The sequence below is a fragment of the Populus euphratica genome, unplaced genomic scaffold (genome assembly GCF_000495115.2).
Source record: "Populus euphratica unplaced genomic scaffold, PopEup_1.0 scaffold19.1, whole genome shotgun sequence".
Taxonomy (NCBI): Eukaryota; Viridiplantae; Streptophyta; class Magnoliopsida; order Malpighiales; family Salicaceae; genus Populus; species Populus euphratica.
This window is the reverse complement of record NW_011499853.1, coordinates 2,483,153-2,505,032: the sequence shown is the minus strand read 5'-3', so window position 1 is coordinate 2,505,032 and position 21,880 is coordinate 2,483,153. Positions and strand designations below refer to the sequence as shown.

Genomic DNA, 21,880 nt, shown 5'->3' with positions numbered 1-21,880 from the left:
ACGTAGGGGCTACGCACTAGTCTAATTCATGATGTACATACACTATGCTATTCATGGTAGAAGCATAAACCATTCCAAGTACAATAATAAAGCCCCTTGTATATTTCATGAATTGTGAGAATGACATGGCGACAAAATTTTTAAGGATCCCGAAAGCCAATTTCTCTCTTCTTTTCAGGGGTGGCAGACACAGAACTAACACAGTTGCACTGATTCAAAATTTTAAAATAAATAAAACTGAAAAAATGCCAATAGATAACAACATCTCAGCCAAACAAAGAGAATCTAGATGCAAGTTCTGGCAATACAAAATTCTAAGTTACAGGCCTCATTCCAGCTTTATCCGATCCATGTCATTTATCACCCCTTCAAACTGTATCATAAAGGAAAAGAAAACAAATCATGACAGGCGAAGTTAAGCACTGTTGTGAAAATAGGAACACTAGCAAATAAGAAAATGAGTATATACCTTGACAATTTGCCGCAAAAAGTAATCGCCATATCGCTTCACTGGTTTGGTGTCAACAACATGAATCATGTCCTGCAGTGGTAAAGCATTATTTGAGAACAAAAGAACAGAAATTTTTCAATAAATACTGCCTACTACTTCTTGCCTTTCCATAGTATATCTTGGAAGTATTTTAACTTGCATTGCTTAGTTGGATGTAATCAGCACATGCACACATCAAACACGAGTACATAAATGTATGGCTTATGGTGTGGACACCACAACTCGACAACAGCTATGATGGCAAAGAATTGGTTCTTGCCATAGTCAATTATATCATGGGAACCATGATTCTGTGCTATGATGATAAAGAATTGGTTGTTGCCATGGTAAATTTTCTCATGAATTGCTGAAAGGCTCAGTGATTTGTTTATTCAACATTGTGAGTAAAATCAACAAGTCTAGCTAGTTGCAATGGTCCAAAGAGACTATTAAAACTCCAAGAACATGCTAATATGTCAATTTAACATCATATTAAATTCCATGCACAACTTAAAAAAAGATCAACAACAGTCACATGCAAAAACACATACCTCATCGATGTAGAAATCCACATCAGCATTAGATATAATCTTTCCCTCGGAATCAACAGCATGAGTCTTGTGCTTGTATGTCATCAGGATAGTCCTGTAAGATGTAACAGCAGCATGTTCAAGACATCATTTCCAATCATTAAAGGTTTAAATGAAATAAGCCTAAGGAACAAAAACCTCACCTTAAAGTTGGTTCATCCACTTCCATGTAATTAGCAAGCTTCCCAAGGGATATAGTAGAATACACTTTTAGGAAGGTTCGAACACCTGACAACAATTGTTGCTGTTTTACTTCGTAAAGAAACAGTTTCAGTTGCAGTCTGTAAGCATCCTGCAGACATAAACAGCAATTTGTAAATATCATATGCATACAGAGGCACAGAGGGTTTAAGGTTGAGGGCCAAGCAGGTCAACTGCAAAAATGCTTGGTTCAGCCTACATCAAAACAGATAGAATGTCACTTCCTTGATATGCAGACATTACCTTTTAAGAGAATAAATTAAGAGGGAATCCTAATTGCCCAATCCAGATAACTCACAAAGGGTACAGCTGTGTCTAAACCATATGGAATTTATAAGTGGTATCTTTCTCCATATAAAACATATGGCAACATGAGTCAGATGATATTATTAAAAATACTTGTAGGAGAAAAATATGCTGCTTTAGCTTGGTGTGGCCACTGTCGCTGATATTTTCTTCCCTTCTACTCCTATTTCTGGCATTAAGAAAATTCTAAGTATCCACTTTGATATTATGTTAGCATATGCATCACTATAACAAATTTATTTTAATAACATACAGCATACCTCAACTTCTGTGAAAGCATGTATCTATAATTTAATTCGCAAGTGATTTCCATATAGGTTCGATGCTCAATGACAAGAGCACCAACAAATATGTGCGCTGTTCAAACATTTCCTGGTAGCTCTGTTCATGTAAAATGTGAAAGCATACCTGGTTGTAGTTTACAAGAGGTTCTTCAAAACTTGGAGCTGATGGAGTAATGAACTTAGGGCATGCATAAGAGAAGAGTTCATCGTAGAGAGAAAATGCCTCGTCATCATATCTTTGCATTCTAGCCATCTTTTCACCATACTTCTCCCTTAATTGTGCATTGACTGTCTCATCCACAAGCTTCACTTGTGGGCAAAGTGACAGACAAATTGCCAGCAAAGCATACATCTGCTCATTCTTCTTTAATATCTGCTCATACTGTGGAGATTTCTGATGATACTGCTTGGTCTTGTATATGTACAGGAGAATTTTATTGAATTCACGAATAGCATCCACATACCTATAAAAAGAAACAAAAAAGAGACATTAAAAGGACAGCCAAAAAAAAGGTTTCATTCAGGTAAAGCCCAGAACAATATTATACATGCAAACTAACAAACAAGAAGAAACAATGGGACTAACAGAGATTAGATATTTTTACCCTTGGGTTGGAATGAGAATTGGGGAGTATGATTGAGAGTTTAGATATGGACTAAACAGGTTCACTTATTGTCTGGGAATACTCTAGTCTCTCTACTTCACATGGGTTTTTTTTCAAATGTAATTCATACAAACCTGAGAGTTACTGGCATGATAGACTCGAGCAAACTAGAACAACTCAAGGGAAATATAAGGATGGAGTCTTAAAACAAGAAAATGAAGAAAGAAAACAGATATATGCTGATGAAAAACCATAGTTAGAGCGTACCTCCTCAACATAAGATTGGCAAAACCATAATGGTATATTGTAGCGATGTGGCTTCCTATGACACTGGTATAGACACCCTGTTGACTAATGTCAATGGGAAGTAAGCACTTCAGGCCAGTATGATAGTCACCCAGGAGGCAATGAACTCGCAGCAAACCAACCATACTGAAATACCCCAAAACCTTCAAGACATTACTGCCACCACTATAATCATACCCATCAGTAGCAGTGAATTGTTCAATACCTTCCTTCTCCTGCTCCAGTATCTGAATGATACTCGACTTCTCCACCAGTGCTTGCAAGAAGTTCAGCACTCCATACACATTCCAAGCCTGTACATACACAGTCCTTTAATTCTAATACAATAATCCAAAATTAAATAAAAAAAACACACATGTAAAATAGCATGAGTCTAGTAATGATCACATTATAGCATCCATCAACATAAGCAACAGAAGGGTTCGTTCAGAATTCCGTGCACCCCATGTTTCCCAAAGCCAACATAAAGATGCAGTATTCCATCCAAGCAATAAAAATAACCTAAAAAACAACCTTCCTAGTTCTAATTTTTCCTCTTTTCTGTTATTGTCTCATCAATTTTTATGGGGTAAATTCCACTTTCTCATCTCTGTTGAAAAATTAAACAGCAATTTCCAACAAATAAAAGCCACAAATAACACTAGACTTAAGCATTGTTTCTCACATCACAACTTCTGGGACGAATGCGTCCTACAATTCACTGATTTATTTCCCTTTCCTTCCACAACAGCACCCAACATTGAAACAAGAAAAAAATCAAATTAACATTATATAAAAAAGCCATCCCCAAATTACAAGCAATAAAATCTTTACCTGATCAAATTGCCTCAAAAGGGCAATCTCTTGCTCAGTCTTGTTCTTCATCTTAGCTCTATACTGACAAAAACTCTGAAACTGATAAACAAACTCATCCACCATATCCCATAACCACTGATTCGGCAATTGCATGTTCACCACTCCATGCAACACCACCTATCAAATCAAACAAACAAAAATTGTAACAATTATTACAAAACAGAAAAAAATTGAAAAGAAAAAAAGAAAAAAAATAAATAAACCTGAAAAAGACTACAATAATTATCCCAGCTATCAATCCGCTGTTTAAGAGTAGGCGAAAGTCTTGCATACAGATGCCTAAACCACATCTCACGATAAAGCAAGCAAAAAACATGATCATTGTCGACATAATTTGCGACCGCATCGACTGAAGGCCAAGGAGTGTCTTTGAAGAGATGGTCGGAGAGTGTTTGGAAAGAGGTTTCATACATCTGGTGAATCTCGTACACATTTTTCTCTCGTATGTGTCTGTATAAGTGTGTTACGAAGGACTTGACGGAGTCCGGGACGAAGTTTGGGTCGTAACCTTGTGGACCAGTTTCTTCATCGTATCTGCTAGGAGCGTCTTCGTAGTCGTACGATGCTGCCATGGTTGGAGAATTAGGATTCGGAGGAGGCAGATTACGGAAAGATAGAGAGGGGAGAAGAAGATGAGGGAGGGCGAGAAGCAGCGAGGGAGAGAAGCGGGGACACGCACTAGGGTTTAGTTATTAGAGTTGGGCTTTTTAAAAGTTGTGATACGGCCCATTAAGAGTTGGGCTCTTGAGAAGAATTGATTTTCGAAGTTGCTCACTGTTTAAAGAAGAAATTTAATATATTTTTTTTGGTTTATTTATAACGAATTAGTCTTGTAGCCTGGTTGAAACAGGCGAGTAACCGTGTGAGCTGCAAATATTTTCTCAATTATGATGGCAGGCTAGCTTGGTTGGCACTTTCCTGTTTTCTTTTTTCTTTTTTCCTTTCCTTTGGTTTTTTTTTATGAACACTCTAGAAAAAAAATCATGATATTCATTTACTTTTAAGTTTTGATATATTTTTTAAATATTATTTTAAGTTTATATTTGAGTTTTTAAAAAATAATAATATTATTGACAAATTATTCATGAAAAATTAATTAAAATTGGTGTTTTATTATTAAAATTTTTAAATTTATTTTGAGCATGATTTTATTATATTTTTTTATTTTTTTAATTATAATTTTAAAACCATATTAGATTTAAAAAAAATTAAGAAAAACAAAAACTCAAGTAATCTAATTAAAAATCAGATTGTAACTCGTTGACTATTAATCTTTTACAAAAACAATGTTATTTTGTTTTATAAAAAAATAAAAATTAATCCAAGATGATCCAGTGACCGGATCAAAACTCGTGATTCCAACTTAGAATCAAATCAACCACTGAGTTAAGTTTAAAAACTATATTTTCAATTACACAAAAAAAAATATAAATATATTATTTTGATTTTTTTAGTTTACTTCAACAATTATATATATAATAATATGTTTGTTAAGATAAACAAAAGATGTGTTACCAAAAAAATTTATCTTTATGAAATCACATATTAAAAGTAAAATATAATACATATTAAAAGTAAAATAATATATATATATATATATATTATTTTACGTTAAATAATAAATAATACCCGGTGTAATGAATTCCAAAATAAATATTCAAAACCTTTTTTTTTTATAAATATCTTAATTTTTTATATCATGTAGCAATAATATATACATTGATACCCACCCATTGCCATCCCCGGTAACAAATTTAGCCAACGAAGTCACCTGAAAATTCAGCTGATAAATGGGATGTGGCGGTGTAAAAAGAAATCGTATGCACAATCTGCTTGCTAGACCTGGAATTCTCAAGTTAATCAAATCACTAGTGGACTGTAAATGCTTGCTTTTTCATTAACTCTGGAGCCCAACATAAAAAGTGAAATCAACACTGAATTATTTACAACCTACATATCTACGATGACTACCTTAAAGGCCAAAAGTGCAACAGAGGGTATAGTCAAATGGACATCATCATCAAAGCCATGCACCCACTGTTCGTCTCATTACAGTGTCAGCAACTAAACTGGCTTCTGATAACCATCAGTTAACATGACAAGCTCCATACAGCCTCGATGCTGGACTTGAGGAAACTCTGCAAAAAAGCTACACATGCCACTTGACTTCAAGATCATACTCTTTGTCTGTTAGAAGTGCGAGTGATTTGAGGTGATTCTGAATAATTGTCAGGTTCGTCTTCTTCATCAGAAGATAGGAGGGACGACCCCATCCAAGTCTCGAAACCTTCATTAACACGTCTTTCTACATCTGGAGTGACCACCATGGTGTTGGCTTCCAACATTTCCAGACCCAGGTTTCGACCACCAAAATCACTCTCGTCAAGAATCAGAGCAGCTTTCCTTCTTAAAAAGATGGCAGTTACTGCAAATAAAATGACTAGCCCCCATGTTGCAATCTCATAGCACCAGAACAAAGGCAATGAGCAACTGCTCCCCAGTGTCAGGAGGCTTGAACCAAGAAACAGTGCAAGGAGACCAAAGATAACGGCAAAGACACTATTCAAAATGGACAGACATCGCACCCCACCTATATGTCAAAAACAGTTAAAAGATACTCATCGATAAAATAATTGGGCAACACCTCTATGCAACACACAGAAAAGCAATATCATGAATATGCTGAAAGGGCGGGGCTTAAATAGTTAATCTTTGTTTCACTTTCCAGCAATATCATGGGAATTAGTTCAGCAAATTGAAGAGAAAAACAAAAGGGGGGGGGGGGGGTTTACAGCCAGAATTGGCTTCCAGCAAGCAATTTGCAGAGCCAATCATCCATGATCAAGTCTTTTCAAGAATACTACGAGTCAAAAGAAAGCCATCCCATTCTGATTAATCTAGAGGATTAAAGTAATTAACGAGTTCATTGTTCCATTTGTTTATTATTTTGCTAGGAAACTGCAGTAAGCTTCTTATTAATTTCATAGCTATGTAGCTCTTATTAATTTCATAGCTATGTAGCAAGCATTAAGCAACAAATGATTTGCTAAGATCTTATTTTATCAATTCCAACAGCAGTCTGTCAACCCATTGATTCTTCAGTTTCTAACTTCATCTGTATTTCGGATTGCACAAATCAGTGTTAATGTCATTCAGCTGCCTCCACTTTATTTCTTGATCTCTTGTTGGGAAAAAGGTTTGGGGGAGTGAAATCATTTGCATCTCATAAATCTCTAAGTACTGGCTAAAAAGAAAATGAGGCGATCTGTGGTGCATTACAGTTTTTAATATAAAACATCTTGATTGCATCAAACTCAGTATCTGCTCATGCAGGTTTCCAGACCTAATTAAGTCACTACACTCGTGAAAAAAAACAAATGGCCGGGAACCCATTAGTCGGTAAGTGTCTAGACCCAACTAATTAATGCATTGTCCTAAGTTGTCCAATTACCAGATCTGCTGCTGTCACCCAAATATACAATGGGGAAAGGAGTTAGTAGGTCTGCTGGTGTCTAGATCTAACTTAATAAAGCATTGCCACAACACTTTTCATAAAAACAAATGCCCCGGAACCCATTAAACCTCAAGGCACCCATTGCAAAGGACACCTAGTAGAAATTTTTTAACAAAAAACCATAAGGGTTCACTGATCCAAAAATGTACTCACGCATGAATCATCCATCACCAAAGCCTTATTGTAGATACTTCTGAAAACTAATCACCCATTTTATTGCTCATCTCCTTAGCAACCCAATGCTACATGAATCAGAAATTTGAAGGCATAGTGAAGCCACTTAAGAAAGCAAAACCAGTATATCATATGATATTAGCAATTCAGGTGTTATTCTGGCAAAATTTACTAATCCCTCCCTTTCTTACTGTGCCTCTTGTAGAGCATGTTTTCCCTTTTGTCGTCAGCATTATTGGTAAGTTTGAGAGAACAATCATCAACCAAACATGAGTTGCACTATTCAGGACAATAGCAGCAACCAACAGTTGAAGCACAAATAAAATAAAAAAAAACTACTAAATCACGTGTAAAGAATTATTTGTTTCCTTCTTTTAATTACAATCCTAAAACTGAAATCGCCAAACTAAGCCCTATAAAGAACTACGATTGCATGTTTAGACAATGAAAAGACTCTTAATGGGAATACTACAGACCTTGCAAATATTTAGACTACATCACTGGGAAACAAAATTAGAACATACCCCTTTTTGAAGCACAGTAATTATTTTCTACCACCTTTAAGCATCCATGTCTTGCTGGAGCAGAATAAGCAACATTCATCCCTGCATCATGCATAAAACCATGAGATTCTGGATAACTGAGAAAACAAGAAACAACCTACCTGCCAACCCAACCTCAAATACCCTACCCTTAATGCCAAAACAAAAGACCCCCCACACTCATTCCCCTAGCCACACACAATAGGAGTATTTATACAATCAAGATGTTATCCACATGCCCATCTCTATTTCAATATATCGGTCCTGAATAAAAGTTCCATATTCCATGCTTCTTTCTATTAGATAATTACATCAAGCAATCTATCTCCAAGACTGACCATGTCAAGGTTGCATTTAAATCCACTGTACCACTTAACTCAAAAAACACAAAACAAAATGCCAGAAGCTTTTAAGTCCAAAAGGCAATTTACCATATCACTTTACGCAAATGGCCATTCTCTGAAATGAGACTCTCATCATTTCCTTTTCAATGCTCAATACATTTTCTTAAACACAGACTTTTAAGTATCAAAATGCAAGAAAAGTTAATATACAATAAGCCATTATCATTATCTAAAGTAAAAATTCAAACATGCTCTTTCCCATTTTTCCAAAAAAAAAAACCCTAAAAGCTAAACCAAATACTAAATTGATATTTCATTCAATAATTAAAGTACAGTTGCATTTTTTTCCATAAATGCAAACCAATCCTCATGAACAACCAAGTCCCATTAAAACCCACAATTAATAACACCCTCCATAATCCAAAAATGGAAACAAAATCTACTAAACCCCCCCAAAAAAAATCCTTACCTGCAACAAGATAGGCAAGCGAAGCCAGGAAAACAATCATTGACGGAACAAAAACAACCATCCAATAATAATCAACAGTCTCCTGGTCCGTTAAATAAAAGGCGCCAGGAAACAAATCCGAATCCCCGCCATTTTTTATCGGCAATGGCTGTAATCTGTTACCGTTACAAAACGGTCTCTTCCCATTATCGCCAGGAAACACGATTTTTAAACTTACAGTCGTCGAAACAAAAATCACTAAGCAAATAGTTCCCACTGTAGAAATCCATAACGGTCGCTGTAATTTCACCCATGCTCTGTCTTCTTCGCGAAGAGATTCGTATTCGTGTTTCGGCATGAAAGCTTGCCGTAATGCGTCGCTGATTAAATCCATTTCGGATCGGTGACGTTTAGGGTTTGTGGAGTGAATAGAGACAAAAGGCAAGCATGTGATTTGGATTTTGTGGGGTTTGTTATTTTAATTAGGAACTAACTGAGGTCAGTTGCGTAAAAATATCGTTAATTTTAAGGGATTCGACGGTGAGAATAGTGCCTGATTCGTGGAGAACACGGTGGCGTTATGGTTATGGCGTGCGGTTGCTTTGGTTATTTTTTTTTATTTCTTCACAGGTGTTGCGGGGTTTGGCGGGGTTTCGCGTGCGGTGGCGCGTATGATTCTAAACTGGAGGATTCGAGATTTCTTATGTTTGTATACAAGGAAGTAAGAAAGGGCACCGTCAGGATTTTCAAGATCTTTGTTTAATGCTTCTTTCCAATGTGGTTTCTTTAAATGTTTGTTTGCCATTAACGTGTATCTCGAAAAAAAAATCTTTGTGCTATTGATTTTTATAATCATTTTAGGACAATATGTTTTGATATTATTTTATGATTTTGTAATTATTAAACATTTATATTTATATTTTTACAACATTTTGAGAAAAATAATGAATTTCTTCAACAATTATCGAAATAAATAGATGATTAAGCAATATTAAATATTGAATAACCACATACTGAAATCAAATTAATATGACTATCTATTATTTTTACATTATAAATTATAGATATTAGACTTGGTTTGGAATTCTGATATTATATAGACACACACAATCAATTTAACTTTTTTACTTATTTTTTTTAAATAAGAATTCTTTCATAAAAATATGCAGAAGTGTCATGAAGTTACTTCTAAATTATTCAAGATTTATAAGTACAACACTAGTTATGAAATATTACCTTTGTCCGACAACATAACACAATATAGTTGCCACAACACAATAATAATCAGAGAGAGAAAAATACAATGATTGAACGGATTTAAAAAAAAAAACAATAATCAGGAATTGCTATACAAAAGAAAGGTAGCTAATATATAAAAAAGGCTATGATTTCATTGAAAAAAAAAATAGAATTTTAATGATATTCAATAAAAATTATTTCAAATTATTTTTCACTTGATCTATTAATGAATTAAAAATAAAATATAAAAAAATAAAAATAAAATACAACCGGCCAAGCTCGCGTGCAAGCCTACATGTTTAGCCCATCCAATAAATATACGACTCACAGGAATAAAATACACAAGTCATGCAACCATCTAGGTGGTAGCCAAGTAGTAAGGACTTGGGATCAAGGGGTTTGCTTCCTCTGTGGTCTCAGGTTCGAGTCTTTGGTTGCTCATATGATGGCCACTGGAGGCTTACATGGTCGTTAACTTCAGGGCCCGTGGGATTAGTCGTGGTGCGCGCAAGCTGGCCCAGACACCCACGTTAATCTAAAAAAAATACACAAGTCATGCCTTTTTGGAAAAAGATTTATATGAGTGGCATCCAACTTTTTTTAAAAAAAATAGAGCAACCAACGTATCATCTTTTAGCCTGGTTTTCAATAATAAAATAATTTTAAAAAAATTAAGTTATGAGTTTTTTTCTAGAAATTTAATTTTAGGTTATATTTATTTTTTAGAATTCATTTTTTGAAAAATCACTTTCTGAACTTTTCTATATTTATTTGTCATTAGAAAAGTTATTCAACAAAAAATATTTTTCAATTAAAGAAAAATTTAACTTGCTTTTCAGTAAAGTGTTTTCCTAAAAAATTTGAGCTGAAAACACTTTTCAGAAGTTGTGAAAAAATTTAAAATATCATATTATTTATTGATCATATCAAATTTGGTCCTCAAACTTTTGATTGCTATATATATTTTGTTTTGAATATTTATTTTTTAATTTCATCTCTTAAAATATAATTTTTATATTAACTTTGGCTCTCATTTTTATAATTATTATTTGCTTTTTCTCTATCATTTTTTTGATTGAAATTTTTTATCTATCAAATTTGGTACTCATTATTTTAATTATTACTTATTTTATTTGAAATAATTTATGAAATTTTAATTATTATTATTATAATTTCTTCATCTTTTATTTTTTAGATTTAATTTTGATTATTATTTATTTTATTCGAGATAATTTATGAAATTATATTTTTTTTTAATTTTATTCTCATTCAACTTTTTAATTTATAAAATCTATTTCTTATTATTTTAATAAACTCGAGAAAAATAAAATATTAGTAAGTTATTTTCTAACTCATTTTTCATGACATAATCAAATACTAAAAAGTGTTTTTGACTTATTTTTCATTATATTACCAAACATCAGAAAATAATTAACTTTCTTGGAATTCACTTTGCAAAAAGAAACTATTTTTCAGCAAACAAACGGGACCTAAAATCCATTTTAACTTAAAACACTCCGAAGACCTTTATAAACCCATTAATAATATTAAATAATCCAAAGTTAATCCAAAATCCAAAACGAACTCGAATTCAAAAAATTTCTCAAATTCAACTTTACTATTTATAGATGACAGGGATGACAAAGAACACTTAGACAAGACTCCCCTCATTGAATAAAATTCATTGATATAAAGATCAATTTTTTTTGTCAGAATCGATGTCAATTAAAACTTTTTTTCTTTTTAACCAGAATACAATAACTCTTTCTCTCATCTCTAAAAATAATAATAAAAAAAAAAGAATGGAGTGTTGGACCAAAATCAAAATCTCAAAAACCAAAGCGCCTGAAAAATAGAAATTGAAAAGTATAGGGGCTAAAATAGATTTTTTGCACAAACTTTGAAGTTACCACCTATTTTCCATGTTTTTCCCATCATGGTCCTCCACCTTTCAATCATACCCTTTTTTTAATAAATTAGAGCTAATTGGTTATCTATTTGGCTACAAAAAAAACTTAATTGAGGAGAAAAAAAATACTTTAATGATCAAAATATAAAAATCTCCGCAACAATCCACAATAAATTATAAATAAGAGGATGTAAGTGCATTCAGCCACAATATCATTATCATGCTTTTTAGTATTTTCTATAATATTTCAGCCCATTTCCTATCCCTTTACAGTACCTTGTTTCAAGTTTTCATGACAATAATAATAATAATAAGAGTGCATTTGATAAGATGAACATAACATTTGATACATAATAAGATAGGTGGGATTCAATTGACCAAGACATCACAAGTTGATATCCTATCCCCTGTTTAATGCACATTAAACTCGATGAGAAAGTACAAAGATATTATTGTTTTTTATGTTTTTACAAAAGTACTTGTCAAAAACAATTATTTTCTTTATTTTTAAATAATTATTTGATTTTACCCGTTATTACAATATCAAAAGGACATTTAGCTACAATTCTGGGCCGTGTAACAAACCGGTAAGTGTTTGGCACATCCAAACTTCAGAATATCATCGACTCCGTTGGAGACCCAGATGACTAGCGTATTTCATGGAAAGAGATGGAAGCTCCCAATAAGTTACCAATGCCAAAAGGAGGGGCATGTTTCCAGATTGTACAGAGGGAAAATCGATCCCATTTAATTCTATCTAGACATCACCAAATCTTGCGGCTGCGGCAACAAAATCACAGCATCTCAGATGATTTTGTTTCCAAGTGGCAATATGCTCCTAAGCGGGGAGCGAAAGAAGTGCCATACAAACTAAAATTTGGATTAGGTTGTTGAAACCATTATCACTCTTTCAACTCTACTCCAAGCTCTGAGCTCAATTTACAGTATAGCATTGCCCTTCTTCCTAGTCCATGCACGGCTCAGAGAAGGAAGAGCTGAAGAAAAATCACCATAAAATAGAAGAACACTCTCAAAACGGCCTTGAAGATAAAATCCCCCACCAGACACTACCTTTCACTTTGCTTCCACTAGATGGAATCAGTGCCACACTACAGTAAACAGGTTCTGAGGCAAACCAGAGAGAACTAACTAGACATATTTCCTCGAAGCACTACCCTTATCCCATTTGAAATTCTTTCTTCACTCTACTTGATTTACTAATATTGGCCAAATTAAACAGGTTAACAACACCCCTCTTCAGAAAAACTCAAAGATTAATAGCAAAATGTAGAATGGGAACCGTGAATGGAACCTTGACACCCTAAGAATACAAAGCACTTTATTATTTAATAATTTCATATGCAAGCATGGACAGCAAACAAAGACAAAAAACATGTGGATTCAGATGTTTTCTACGAGTTGCATAACAGAAAAGGACACAGACCACTCATTCACTAGTTGGATCTCTATTGCGGAGTCTATAAACAATGCGCCCTCTACTCGAATCATAACGACTCACTTCAACCTTGACTCTATCTCCTGGCAAAATCCGTACAAAATTCTTGCGTATCTTACCAGAAATATAACCAATAATCAAATCTTTATTGTCTAGGAGGACCCGAAACATTCCATTAGGTAGTGATTCGGTGACAGAGCCTTCGTGGGTCCATTTCTGTTCTCCAGTTGGATTGGCCTTTGCACTGGTAGAAACAGGAAACCTTGAAGAAGTCGTAGATGTTGTTGTAGCAACAAGGCCAAAGGAGTGTGTCGTTCTGGTGAGTGATTGGCCAAAGAAGACTGTTGTTGGAGAAAGATTTGTGGGTTTCGTTGAGAACCCAGTTGCTGTTAGAACATGAATTTGAGCTGCTGTTGCTGATGCTGTTGAAGTCATATTTTGAGTGGACAAGACAGAATATCCGGGGAAATTTTGAGAGTGAGAGAAGGCCTAACCCTAGAAGAGATAAGGCAGTGTTTGTTATAGAAAGAAAGAGACTCTGCTATCATTTGGAGATGATAAGGTAGCCGAGAGGAAAGAGGAGGGACCCTGCCAGGCTGCGACCGTGATCCTGTTAGGCCCAAGCTGGAACATAAGGCTTGGGCTTGTTCCTTTTTCAATGGATGCCAAAAGACATCCTTGAATATATATATATATATATAAGAAATGGAAATTTTAGAGATAAATTATCAATTTATAACAATTTAACAATTCAGTGCCAATTTTTTTTTATTTTCATTGTATTTATGATTAATTTCATATGGATCACCCAGTAAATTATAAATTACCAATGTTTCATAAACTAAAATATTTATATGTTGAAAGCATAAAAAATAATAAATAAAATCAAAATAAGATTTTTATTTTTTTATAAAATTAATGGATGGAGATGAAAAACTTTATTATGCTAAGAAAATATCTAATGATATCTTATTAGTTATTTCATGGATCTATCTTGAAAAAAAATAGAAATTAAATAAAGAGAAAAATAAAATTTATGATCCACAAAAAATAATAAAAATATCTACACCTAAAATTTCTCTTTATCATTATTTTTTTATATGAGTTGTATAACTAATAGAATATCATTAGTTATTTACTAAACAATACTTGATTAAGATTCTTTTATAATCATTTTGTTTATTAATTTTATGTAAATTAGTAAATTCAAATTGAATGGGCATGATTTTAAAATATAATAAGATGAGCAACAACTTAGCTATAAATTATTTATTTTCTTTGATATAATTTAAATACTTGAATTTAAAGTCAACTAAAAGATTTGGAACAGGGTCTATCATAAAGGAACATGGGAATATTTAAATTTGAAATTGAGAGACATAACATCGAGGGAAGATTGTGTACAATTTTAAAAGGTTGAGGATGACATTGGAGAAAGATGAAATAGAAACCTATACAAGAGTGGGAGGGTATAATTGTAATTTCCCTTTTTAAAATAATTTTTCGCTGGCAAAATTTTAAAACAAACGACTTGCCTTAATTTTTCTTGGAATCCAGACACCTGAAGTCAGCAACAGCATGGTTTAGAGCAATTCAAATCTTCATCGTTGATTAAAAAAAATGAATTAGATTGGTAGGAAAAGGAAAACCAATTATACGACGAGCCACTATTTGACGGAAAGCTCTGCTCTCGTTGGTTTTCTCCCATGGATTCTCATTCAACTTCTCTGCCAAGCACTCAAATATTGGCATAAAACTGCCTGGACAAGGGACACTTGCATAATTCGTGTCTAATACCAAGAAATCTTGCATTTCAAAGACTTGGGTTAATTTCACAACGTGGGTCGTTTAGAAAATCGAAGACTACTAGATGTTCTGGTGAGTTATATATACATCATGTGCTTATGGCTTCCTTAGATCCCTGTTACTAGTTTTTCAATAAATTATAAAATGTAAGGCTTTTCTGTATACATCATCATAATGAAATCTGTGTTACAAGTATGGAACAACATATTATTAATTAAATTTGATATAACTTCATCGGTCCCAATAAAACCCCCACAATTTGCCACCATGAAGAGTGTAAATTACCTTCCTAAGGTGCCTTCAAAGATGGATGCAGAGGAGAATGGTGCATATGCATCCATTTGGCTGGATAATGATGGCATTTGCTACCTAGGAAAAAGACCTGATGATGCCTGCCTTCGACAAAATTTTGAGCGGGTGCACTGCTATGTGAGTTTTGACGCTATCAGAGGAGCTGCTAAGGGAGGGTAAACTCCATGGAATAAAGGTCAAAAAGTGACTGTAGAGGAAGGAAGGCTGGTGAGATCATGATGCTTATTGGCAGCGGAGAACTTGTTCACCCTGTGTTGCAGTGGTAAAAAACATCACTAAGCATCCTTCAAACTGAGATTTACGTGGAAGCGTGATGCTAGGTTGATATGGAGCCATCATCTTCTATTATTGATCGAATTTTTCGTTGTTTCTCTTCAATTCATAGCAGAAAACTAGGACACTTCCAAGTTTCAACTAAATCAATACGATGCCATCCATCGTGGGCGGCTCTTTAGCCATGGTGAGAGTATGCACGCGATGGATGTTTCCTTGTTGCTGTGTTTGATTTTCTTACGAACAAAACTCTGGAGCATCTGCTGTACCATAAATCTGCCGTGGTGCTTTAAGAATTTGTAGGTTCCATGTGGTAGGTCCCTTGTGTAGACTGCGAGAGATAGATTCAGAGGAAAACTTTGGTGCAGCAGTTGTACGGGGTTTTCTCCCTCTTATTTTTCCACGAGAAATATCCAAGTGCACTGCATTTGTGCATGCTGCAAGCCAATTTCCTGAGATTCATATCTTGGCTCGAACCTTATCATCTTATACTGGAGGACATGAAATGACGCCCCCCCTTGGGTCCGAGTGCTGGTCCCTCAACTCCATTATTATTTATTCTTTCTTCGGTGCTGCAAATAGGGACTTTAAGGACAAAAAGCTACTGTTTATTAAAAAAATACATATAAATTATATATTAAAATCAGGTGTAATAAATTAAGTTATTAGATTAAAATAATTATGTGATATACTATTATAGTTTATATAATTAAAAATTATGAATTCAAATCTTACAACTTATATTCTATTTAATAAAAAATTAAATACAAAATAATATAGATTTGTATAAATTTTAAATTTAAAAGGCTTTTCGCTTGAGAGAGTGTATTCAAAAATAATATAAATTTTATTTTAAAATTTTATTTAATAATTTAAATTAATAAATTAAAATAATTATTTAATATTTTATTCTTTATACAACTTGATATTGTATAAATCTATTTTTTATATATTAGTTAAACCTGTTTTTTGTCTCCGGATAAATCGATTCAAATTACTAATTCAATACTCACTATATAAGCTTGGATTCAACGTGGAAAATTTAAAAAACACAATTTACAATCAGCTAATATCTCTAATCCATTTGTTTTTAAAGGAAATAGTTTATTTTAGTTTTGATAAGGTTTATTTAATAAATCTTGAGTGGATTCTTTTTAGATCTGGTCATTATTTTGAAGACAGCTCAGTCTAATATTGGGTCAACATAATCTAAGTTTAATAAGAAAGGTTTTCACTTTCAAATCCAAGGCATGGAAGGCATGTAAAAAGGAGAGATGAATTTGGGTATGTTTGATATAGTGATAGTTGCTGTGATTGTAATTTGAAAAAAAATATTTTATAAAAAGTATTTTTAATTGATGTTAGTTTAAAAAAATATATATTCAATTAAAATTGAGATTGAACAAAAAGTAGTATAATGTATTTGATTAATAATATTTTTCAAATTAAGATTATAAAATAACTAAATATATATATATATATTAATATTGATAGTTTTTAATTGAAATATTATATATTTAACTGCTATTATTATATTATGAAATAAACAATATTTTATATAAAATATTTTTTATTATTCATTAAACTATTTATAATTTTACCATATATAAAATTTATTCTATAAGAATTATAGTTCATAAATCAAAGTGTTATGCCCACACATATAATCCAAAATCAATTATTTTTTGTATATATATAATAAAGTTAATTAATTATCAATTCCTTTTTATTTTAAAAATTATTTATTTATTCTTTGTGTATTTTCTAAAAAATGAATTAAAAATTAAGAAATGTTTTTTATAAATAAAACACAAAATAAATAAAATTTTTAAATAAATTTTACACGATAAATATATCTCTTTTCCAAAGGCTATCATAATTTTTTCTAAAATAGTAATAAGAAGGTATCATTATCATACTTATTTAATGTAAAAATGTCATAAGAAAATTAATTAATTTGAATTTACCATTGAAGCACAACTATCATAAAAATCTTCGTATTCAAAAGCTTTTTTTTTTTGTTTCATTTTTTACTTTCTATATTTTTTGAACAGCAACTACAGCAAAAGCAAGGTAGAGTTGTTTTTGCTACTTCTATATATGATATCTATACATCAAAAGGTACAATTCATTATTAATCAAATATATTATTAATTTTTGACGCATCTAAACATAGAAGCAACCGCAGCCAAACAGAATCTAAATTACTAGCCCTACTTTTTTTTTGTCGAAAGAATGTCCAAACTAATCACTAGTATGCTGGGGGCACTATTGCATGTGCATGTCTACAGATCAGCTAAATTGCTGGAACACTTCCGGATGGCATCTAATCAAGGGCATGATGATCATGGAACCTTAAAAAGTAGTACTAATGAATCAGAGAAACAGACAGGTTGCATCAATATGTGGTGGACAGTGCTGGACACCTGTGCCTGAAACCTCATGAGTGGAGCATATCTAGTCATGGTCCTCAAATTTGTCGAGTATAGTTATCATCTAAGCCATTGCTTTGCAGAAAGTGATATGCTTCTGTGCCGCCTTCTCCGCCTCTCGACTCTCGAGGGCTCGAAGATGCCATTGTCATGGTAGGCTCTTCTTCAACGGGGTTTCAAGGCTTGAAACTTTCTTATCCCTTGAAATTTCAAAGCTTTCTGCTTCGAGACAAGAGACCTTTGATCTTTTAGAAAACGATGAAAGACTTTATTTCACTCTCAGCGTTTTTAAAAGTCTTGATTTTATGGTGGATTATTTCGAGATTCTTGGATTGAAATTTATTTTTTATAATAAAATAAAAATAAATTTAGTATAAATTTATTTGATTTATGATTTCAAATAATAAAAATTTAATTTTAAAATACTCATCTATTTATTAAAAAAATATTTGAAGAAATAAAATAAGGGTGACAGAAATCAAGATGAATTGAATTTTATTTTATTTTTAAATATAGAAATTCAATTTATTTGTCAATTTAAAATAAAAACTTTGTTTGTTTGTTCTTTAAAAATTACATTTTATTTTTATTCGAAAGCATTTTTTTATATGCACTCTTTACAAAGAACCAGGAAATAAAAATAAATAAAAACATACAGTAAAATAAATGTCAAGAATAAATTTTGTTTATACAGGTTTAGCAGCATATTTAAAAAGTATAGTTTCAGTTATTTTTTAAAATATTTTTTATTATTTTAAAAATTATATTTGATATGAGAACATTAAAATAATTTAAAAATATCAAAAAATATATTAATTTAAAATAAAAAATAATTTTTTATAAATATTTTTCACAAATAAACGAGTTAATACTTGAAATATAATCAAGAACGCATAACTAATAATAATAATAATAATAATACACATAGTTTCCGTATAAAATATATGGTGTTAGGCTACTTTATTCAGGTGAAAAAAGGATGGGATTTGTATGTTTGATAATGGGTTAGATTTTAAAAAATAAATCAAATCAAATCATTCAATTTCTTATTGGAACTTTTAAATCTTATCCCTTTTCTCTCTAAATAGGGTTAACAAATCTTTTAAACATTATCATAAAATAATTTATTTATTTTTTTGCCTTTAAATACCACCTTTAATCAAGTTGTCATTTAACAGCAGGTAAAGAGGAACGATTGCCCGTAGAAATCACCGCATAAACGATACAAACCGTTGGATTGCAAATGGTCGGCTGATCAGCAGTGAACTAAATGGTAAGGTACATTTTAGCCCTTATTTATATTAAGAATATTCCATTTTAGTCTCCATTGTCATATAATTCTTATATTGACCATATAATCTGTAATAATTTTAAATTGTACTTTACTGTTGAATAATTGCACTGGCTGTATTTGTTTTTCACTCCAACCATGCTTTTAAAAAATTTAAATTTTTTTATGTTAAATTAATTTATTTAATGTATTTTTTATTGTTTTAATATATTAATATCAAAAATAAATTTTTAAAAATAATAAAAAATATTATTTTAAATTATTTACAAGCAAAAAAAAAATTTAAAAACAATCTCCAACACACGATTCCAAGTATATTCAAAATGGCTATTTGATCCAACTAGACTAAATCCCGGCATGGCCAGTAAAAAAAAAAAATCTAATTCTAATTTCGACTTTAGTGAACAGGAGTTAGGAGGAGGAAATGTTTTTGCTCTACTAATGGTTAGCAGCCTTCTCTCTCTTTCTTCTTTTCTTCTACAATGGTCATGGGTAGGGGTATTCATTTTTTATTTAGTTTGATTTTTATAAAAAAAAAAATCAAAGAATTTTTTTTAAAAATCAAAACCGATTCAAACTAGCTGATTTTAGTTCAGTTTAGTTTTTAGAACTCAAACCAATTCAGATGGTCTGGCTTGATTTTTTGGTTTCGCTCGGTTTAATTCAGTTTGGCTTGATTTTTTTGGTTTGGCCTATTTTTCCAGTTTTGGCTCAGTTTTTCAAGTTTAACCAGTTTTTATCCTATTTGGCTTAGTTTTTTAGTTTTTTCTGATTTTGGTTTGGTTCGGTTCGATTTTTTCAGTTTTAGGTTTATAAAACCGAATTGGACCGGTTGGTTTTTTCATAATTTTAATTGGTTTTTTTCATAGTTCAATTGTTTTTGTTTTTTTTCTTCTGTTTTTTAGTTTTTTTGCTAACCCTAAATATGCTTAATGGTTGATTATTAGTACTAGAAAATAAAAGGTGTCGAGATTAATACTCTCCATTGTAGCTAATTTTAAAAATTATTATAACTTGAGCTAAAAACCACCGATAATTATTTTGATTTTTGATGTAATTGAATATATTTAAAAATCACTACAAAAAATAAAAAATCCATTGTAGTTATGGATTAGCAGATTTTTGGGGTAGGTTGAACTTAATTTACTTTGATATTATTCAAATTCCTTCTAATCTTGACTAAAAGTAAGGCATTTTCATCGATAAGATTTATTGAATAATTAGTGTCATTTAATTCAGTTTGATTAGTTTTCTTAATTAGAATGCACTAAACTATAAGTGAAAAAAATCAATTCAGTTTAACCAAATTTGATTATACGGTAAGGTCTGAAATTCAATTAACTTATGAATATTTTATTTTTTATTTTTTAATATATGTAACATCAACAAAACCTAGATAACTTTTTCTTTAGTTTCCAATCTATAATGGCTACTGCCATTGTATCAAATTAATCTTTCTTCTTCTACACAATCATAATATACCATAAGGTCATCTTATAGGCTATTTATTTTTATGTTGAAACATTTTATTGTATAATATGATATGTTTTTATGGTATTTAAATTTCAAATTTGGATGTAATGTATGGATTTGAATCTTGACTGTATACATGTAATTCATATTTCGACTATTTCATGTATTCATTATTGATATATTTATATATTTTTTTATAGTTTTTAACACTTACAGTATGATTTCATGGGAGTTTTGAAATAATAACATAACAATAATAAAAAAAAGTTGAATATTCCACAGATGGATAATAATAATTTATGATTAGATTGGGTATTCTAATAAAAAACCTTCTCTATTTGTTTTTTTTACAAAAAATTAATTGTTTTTTATATTTGGGATCGTTTTGATGCGTCAATCTTAAAAATTATTTTGATGTATTTTAATATAAAAAACACTTTAAAAAATAATTGCAACCATGTTTTTAGATAAACTCTTTACCTGATTTGATAGAGTAGAAGATGTTGAATATGAATATTCTTATATAAGAATGATATGAATATTCTTATATAAAAATGAAGGGTAAGTATATCAAAATCTACATCTTAATATACTGATCAATTATCATTATTTTTGTCGATTAATATGAAGTTTATCTTTTATTTTTTATTATTTTTTAATTTGAAGATTTTATGTATAATTATAACATACATAATAGGAAATATAAAAATAGAAAGAGATAAATAAGAAAAAAGATGAAAAATGCATTTATTTAACATATAGGAGTAACATTAAATTCCTTTTTAAACCAACAGGACTAAAAATAGGAAATCTAGAAACAGAATCCGAAGTGGAACGTTATAAAATCTACCAGGGTCATAATGTAGTTTACCCTCTACTGAATTATGGCTCATCTATCCCACGCGTGTCATCATCTAAATGGTCCACCATTTTCAAACAATCCAACTGAAAAACTTGAATAACAAATTCGCTTCTTAAAAGGGAAAGTCGAAAATAAAAAAAATCTATGGAAAATGAAAAAGAAACTACT

General features: G+C 31.5%; 3 protein-coding genes across 3 annotated transcripts; all 3 read right to left on the bottom strand.

Moving 5' to 3' along the window:
* Positions 1-79: 79 nt before the first annotated feature.
* LOC105122304 (RNA polymerase I-associated factor PAF67) lies at positions 80-4,318 on the bottom strand. The gene is made up of 8 exons (XM_011021342.1): positions 3,841-4,318; positions 3,596-3,754; positions 2,744-3,075; positions 1,996-2,335; positions 1,224-1,372; positions 1,042-1,135; positions 470-541; positions 80-373 (listed from the first exon to the last, which is right to left on the bottom strand). Exons 1-8 carry the CDS (start codon positions 4,207-4,209, stop codon positions 329-331), a joined length of 1,560 nt encoding a protein of 519 aa, XP_011019644.1. The 5' UTR covers positions 4,210-4,318; the 3' UTR covers positions 80-328.
* A 1,191-nt stretch (positions 4,319-5,509) lies between these two features.
* On the bottom strand, positions 5,510-9,441 carry LOC105122303 (uncharacterized). Its single transcript, XM_011021341.1, has 3 exons — positions 8,681-9,441; positions 7,850-7,930; positions 5,510-6,227 (listed from the first exon to the last, which is right to left on the bottom strand). Exons 1-3 carry the CDS (start codon positions 9,051-9,053, stop codon positions 5,812-5,814), a joined length of 870 nt encoding a protein of 289 aa, XP_011019643.1. The 5' UTR covers positions 9,054-9,441; the 3' UTR covers positions 5,510-5,811.
* A 3,622-nt stretch (positions 9,442-13,063) lies between these two features.
* LOC105122301 (translation initiation factor IF-1, chloroplastic-like) lies at positions 13,064-13,844 on the bottom strand. The gene has a single exon (XM_011021340.1). It carries the CDS (start codon positions 13,696-13,698, stop codon positions 13,255-13,257), a length of 444 nt encoding a protein of 147 aa, XP_011019642.1. The 5' UTR covers positions 13,699-13,844; the 3' UTR covers positions 13,064-13,254.
* Positions 13,845-21,880: the final 8,036 nt, after the last annotated feature.